The sequence below is a fragment of the Polypterus senegalus genome, chromosome 10, assembly GCF_016835505.1.
Source record: "Polypterus senegalus isolate Bchr_013 chromosome 10, ASM1683550v1, whole genome shotgun sequence".
Taxonomy (NCBI): Eukaryota; Metazoa; Chordata; class Cladistia; order Polypteriformes; family Polypteridae; genus Polypterus; species Polypterus senegalus.
The window spans coordinates 129565537-129571536 of record NC_053163.1 but is presented as its reverse complement, the minus strand read 5'-3'; the positions used below and the strand labels follow the sequence as shown (position 1 = coordinate 129571536).

At 37.7% G+C, this 6000-nt stretch overlaps 1 protein-coding gene across 1 annotated transcript in view; it reads right to left on the bottom strand.

Moving 5' to 3' along the window:
- Positions 1-3424: 3424 nt before the first annotated feature.
- LOC120537579 (excitatory amino acid transporter 5-like) overlaps positions 3425-6000 on the bottom strand; it is a 65417-nt gene continuing 62841 nt past the window's right edge. The window contains exons 10-11 of the mRNA XM_039766621.1: positions 5813-5912; positions 3425-4029 (exon numbers count right to left, since the gene is read on the bottom strand). Coding sequence (XP_039622555.1) covers positions 3892-4029; positions 5813-5912 — 238 coding nt within the window. The 3' untranslated portion in view covers positions 3425-3891. The remainder of the gene's footprint in view (positions 4030-5812; positions 5913-6000) is intronic.

Here is a 6000-nt window from a genome sequence, read left to right as displayed (position 1 = left end):
TTGTAGTGTAATTGTAGGATGCAAACACATAATCTATTTACAAATCTCTTTCAGGGCATTTTCCAAACATTAAATACTATGTAGGTTTGAAAGAGTGGAAAGAGGTGGTTGTCATATAGAGGTGCCACAAATAAAAACTGATGTGTCCTAAAGTGCTTCCTATATTGATTGGTTACATATTCTGAGTGAGTGAAGAGCAATTGGATTATTAGTGTATCGATGATAATTTGCATTTGTTGGGGCACAAAGCAGGGAATATAAAGAAGACTGCAAGATTTTATATCTGTGGCAGACCAGGCTTGTGTATATTTATTGGTTTGTATGTTTGCCACCCAGTAAGAAAATCATTCTGCTTTAGGTTGTTGTAGAGTTGACCTTTGGATGTGTAGATGTTTTGAATTTCAAATAGATGAGTTTTTGATTGAAACTAATTTTTTAAAAATTATTTGTTAATGTATATGGGCATGGTTTATAGAAAAATGGAAAAAGAAGCTTGGAAAGACTGTTCATCTTGACAGTGTTCTCTGTGCAAATGGATGGGATGGAGGATAAACCATCTATTCACATCTTATTGTTTTCCTTGCAGACTGCAAAATTTTGAAAAAGTGCTTTATATTGTGATGTTTACCCCTAGATATTTAAACTGATCTGCTAAGATAAAAGGGAGAGTGTCCAATGTAATATTGTGAGCTAGAGAGTTCTCCGGAAAAAGTACTGGTCTAAGAGCTTGTAAATAGAAAAAAACAAAATGGTGTCATAAAGGCAAAGTGGACCCCAATCATAGTTCCATTATGCCCACCTCCGCATTTTTATATCTGTGCATCAAGCTGGATAAAAAACTTGGTTGTAAATGTAGTTATCTTCATCTGAAACATCTTTATAAAATATGCAGAACTTGATTGTCTATTGTTTTCCTAAAAACATGCTGTGTAAGAATACTTTTAGTTCAGTATGACATGCAAGGTTATATATATTAATATAATTAATATTGTTTTTTAATTTCTGATTTTTTTTTTTTTTAAATCAGAAGTGACTCAAAATGAGTTTGAAATGTTCATTTTAAACAAGAGTTCATGCTGTGGCTGTGCGTTTTGGATACCGGCATGTTTAAAAGTTATGTTGACTTTGCAGAGCTAAGAATGTCACATACCTACCAACTTCTGTTTCAGTCGTCCATTGGGCATATCTAATATGGCAGGCTTTGGGAGTATCTATCTATATTGCAGTTTCCTTTTTCAGAAGTTTAAATAAGACATAATTGTCTGGCACATCTCATTAAAGTTGAGAAAGTGTTGCTTCTACAATCAGTTGCTTCAGTATTCTATTTTTGGCTGGTTTTTGCTTACCAAGGTGTCCATACACATTTTTTAAGTTCAACTTTCAAGTTCCATATTGTTCATCAGTCTGAAGTATCATAATCACAAAATTATGAATTATTAATGGTTATGTTTCTGTAGTTCTGCTCCATTTTGTGCAATTTAGAATAAGACTGAATTAAACACATACTGTGGAGGATGTATTTTGAACCATGGCAATATATTAAAATTGAGTAGGGCAGAGTCTGAAAAGTGTCACTAAAATGATGGGTAGTGCTGGTACCTTGCACCTTCAGGGAATGTGTCGAAATTCTAGCCCGGTCAGTTTGTTAAGTTTGCATGTTTTTTTGTGTACATATGGTATTTCTCGGCTTTCCTTTCAAAACACAAAATGTACGTTAGTTCCTCTGTGTCCAGAGTTAGTGATAAAGGGTAGCCCGTAAGGAACTGCTGTCATCTTTCAGCTAAGATTTGATTTGTTGGGATGCACAAAGTAAATTGTTTGAGTTTAGTTAATGGTATAAATTATTAAAGCATCACAGTCACATGTACAGAATTAAGAGAAATGTGTACTTGGAACAGTCAGGAGTACACAGGAAATCAGTAGGGTAGATTTTTGCCTGTCTCCTCCTAGTTTACGGTCTAATACTTTTGGCACTAGACTGCAAATTGTAGCCTTAGCTATCTGAAGTATGTAATGTCAATCAATGTGAGTGCATGTTCTTGGGGTGCCTAGACTTTGTTATTCCTGGGAGTTCCCCCTGCCACACACACAGTGATGAATTGGATTGCTTAATGTGTTAGTGTTTGTTCATTTACAGTTATTCTACATATATGCTTCATCAAAAAGAATTTATCACACCAATAGAGGAAGACATGTCCATAGTGTAGTGAATAGTGGTAGCTGATTGTACTGCGTAGTTACATTTTCTTTGCCAACCCCCATCACCCCTTTGGCAATTGTAATGTGATGTGGCCGATAAGCTGTTTCATTCCACTCCTTCTAGTAGATTATACTCTCAATCACCAGAGTTAAATGGCTATTTAAAGGTAACTCGGTCTTTCCTTTGTAATCCAGAACATTTTCTGTTTTGCAAGTGGATTAACCTTTGAGAAAATAACCTTGGTAGCTGGGGGCTGGTTACTTTGTCCAAACAATACTCTATGTACAGGAAGATAGAACAATAAAGAGGTCCTATGTTTCTTTTGTATTGTATACCCCCAATTTTTACAGCCAAGACATATCCACATAACACCTGTTAGTTTGATTTTCATTAAATTCAGTTATTACAAAAAATAATAATAAACAAGGCATTTGTGCTTGCCATCTTCATGTGAAGATTTCATTCAAGCAGCTGCTGTAAAGTCAACATTACACAGTTTTGTTCCTGCTAATGTACTGTAGCTTACTAAAATGATTTTAAAAGTCTGCCAAACAGTCCTTGCAGACTTGTCCTTAATTTTTACATAGCACCCTGTTTTTATGACCATCATCACCAAGTGAAATTAACATAATGTGCCCTTCCCTGAGAGCAACACACCAGTACTCATAAACATTGAGAGCTGCAGTCGCCTGTGTTTTATAATGGCAATCTCCATTTATTGGTTGATTAGTTCAGTCAGTCTTGCCTAAAAAAAATATTATGCTTGTAGTTTAAATAATTCAAAAAGCTGTTACTGCTTGGATCATGTGAAGTATATGGGGTTAAAGCAGATGACTATATTCATTGGCACCTTTGGAAAAGCCGAAGTGATCTGCATCGTCTTCTCTGTTTCTTGATCTTCACAAAGTAGAACGTGGTGCAGTTTTGTAAAGTATATTATTCACATGGAGCAATCCCTCCAAAAAAAAAAAAAAAAGATCTAGTTTCTTAAGATCATAGCAATGTTTTCTTCTGGAGCTCCAGCTCCACCATTCTGGTCATTTCATCATTTCAGGAGAAGCTATTGGACACTAGCATTCCCCAAGTGAGAAGTTAGCTCGACATTCATGCAGATAGAACTTGCTTGATGTCCCTCCCTGTCTGATACAATCACTTGCTAGATTGACTGATTAGATCCATCCATCCATTTTCCAACCCGCTGAATCCGAACAGGGGGTCATGGGGGTCTGCTGGAGCCAATCCCAGCCAACACAGGGCACAAGGCGGGAACCAATCCTGGGCAGGGTGCCAACCCACCCCAGTGATTAGATCCACACAAGGATTTTACTGTGGTTTTATTGACAGGTTCACTTTTTTGGTAGTGTCCAATGATTGTCCTAAACCGTTTGAGATTTTAGGCTGAATTTGAATAAAAAAAAAAAAGTTGCCATCACTCTGTTATAAAGCAGACTTTTCCTGGCCTCTCCACTGAGAATCTGAAGGCACCCGCATGACACTTGCTATATAGTTATTGATAGTAAGAAAAATAAAGGTCTTCATTCACAACCATAAATGGTAGATGTCCTCAAATGATCCTTTGGCTCTTCATCGATGAGACAGTCCCTACTTTCTTTGCAAGTGCACAGTTGTGAGAGGCTAATCTTGAACTGCTTAACCATTTTATAGCAAATGGAAGAGGAGTGTAGGCCAATTCACACTTGACAGATATTGTAGTAAACTGTTGGCTTCTCTGTAACCGTATCACCAATGACCTCAAACACACAATCTTTGCTGGCCAGCAGTGGGATCTCCGTTGTAGGTAGGTTCTGGACACTGCAGATCAAGTCATCCTAGAACAAAGGAGAAACAATCCTGTAAGAATAATGCTGCCTATCTTCGATGTCCTTGAACTATAAAAAGTGGTTTAGGATATCTTGAGTAGGTCAGCACCAAAGTGCAAGTAGATTTGTAAATTTTTGGTGTAGCAAGAGGTCTTTAAATAGACATGGAACAAGCTTCCTTAAGCTATCATTTATGAGTGGCCTTTAATTCAAGGTGCACGTTTTAGTGAAATGGTACTTTATGAGGGATGCTTGGTAAGATCTGCATGAAATTAATTCTTCGTGATCTTTCTTTCAAAGGACAAACTGAAAGTTACGGGGAAATCTTTTGAATATAAGTGTTTTAAGTGATATATATTGAAGGAACAGATCCTCTGTCTTGGGCTTGACGTTTAAGGACACGTGATTACTGGAATTTTCTTCAGCTTATATTAGGCCTGGGAGAATTAAGGCATTCATTTTTTGTAATTAATGTGGCCTGTTTAATACGTTAAATAATAATTGTCACATCCAGAGCCGGCAACGAGACAAACGTCTCAGGCAGTGCTTTGGTCAGGGTGGCATTTTCATGTATGTATATATTTATTTATTATAACATTATGAAATATTAATACTGTGATAATCAGGCTGGAGATGCAGAGGACCATGTGACTGGATAGATACCGCGCTTTCAGAAGGCGCTGTGCATTACATAAATGAAACATCTGAGCGAGAGGAGGACGTCCCGTTTAAGAAGGTGGACGGTGCTGAAACGGAAGCGCTTATGCTCTGCGTTGGTGACGGAGCGCACAGAGCAGGAGTCATACGGGGCAGCAGCGGCACGGTGTGCGGATGAGGATCTGTACGAAAACAGCACGGAGTTAACCAGTGAGTAAAGGGGAGCGATAGTGAAAGAGTGGAAGCGGAAAACAGTATGGAGGGGTTAGACGAGTCTGCGTGCAATTAAAGTTAAAGTGATCACAGAGCAACTTTTATGCCGGCTTCATCCACTTTACACAGGTTTCGACCAATTGAGGACCGCAACGTTCTCAGACGTGTACCCAGGAGCAGTACATCGTTATTTCCACGTCGCAAGAGTTGAAAAAGTAATTAACAAGTCGTTGTTGGTGATGAACATTTCGAGGAGAGTATTTACCAAGTTTTATTGTATGCCCGTTTATTTTTTCTTTTAAGTCCGTCTTTAACAGTGCATTCAGGGTCAGTCGCTTTGATCGTTTAATTTTTAGTTTGACACCTCTGTGTCTCATATGCCCTACCAATTTGATAGTTAATACCTTGGCCTCGTTTACTTACTGCCTTCTTTTCGAATTGCCGTCTTGAAAGGGCATTCAAATTCAGGTTGTACTTGCTCAAGTAACATATTGTTAAAAGGCCAGGTTTAAGTTTAAACTATGCCATTAACTTTTTTTTTTTTAATTCCTTTGTGTTGATTCTGCATTAAATGTGTGATTCAGTGTGTATTTACTTCATGATTTAGGTATTAATTTTATGTGATTAATCAGTTACTTTTTTAATCAATTCCCAGCCCTAGTTTGTACACTTCTGCATCCCTTTTCACTATCATACACAGCAGAAAGTGTAAGTTAAGTTTGCTGTCCTACACCATCTATTTTAATTTATCTTCTTCATTATCGCTCATCTGGCCCAAGTTTAAAGTACTTCTTTCTAATTATTGAGTCAGTGGTGCAACAGGAGAAATCTGACTGTATCAACTGATGTCTAGGCATAAAGTCCTGCCAAACAGAACAGAAAAGAAAAGTCCTATGTGAATGAACACATGTCAATTGAATACCTTTTCCATACTGGGCATGAAGTCCTTCCGACAGATGTGAGCAATGATTCCTGCAGCCAGTGCATCCCCTAGAACATTGATCATGGTCCTGAATCGATCTCTGGAGAAACAAATTTCAGCTTGTGAGTCTAGGTAGTCTTGGCAGTAATCATTACTGTGTGTTAGTAGCCAGCAAATACACCATTAAA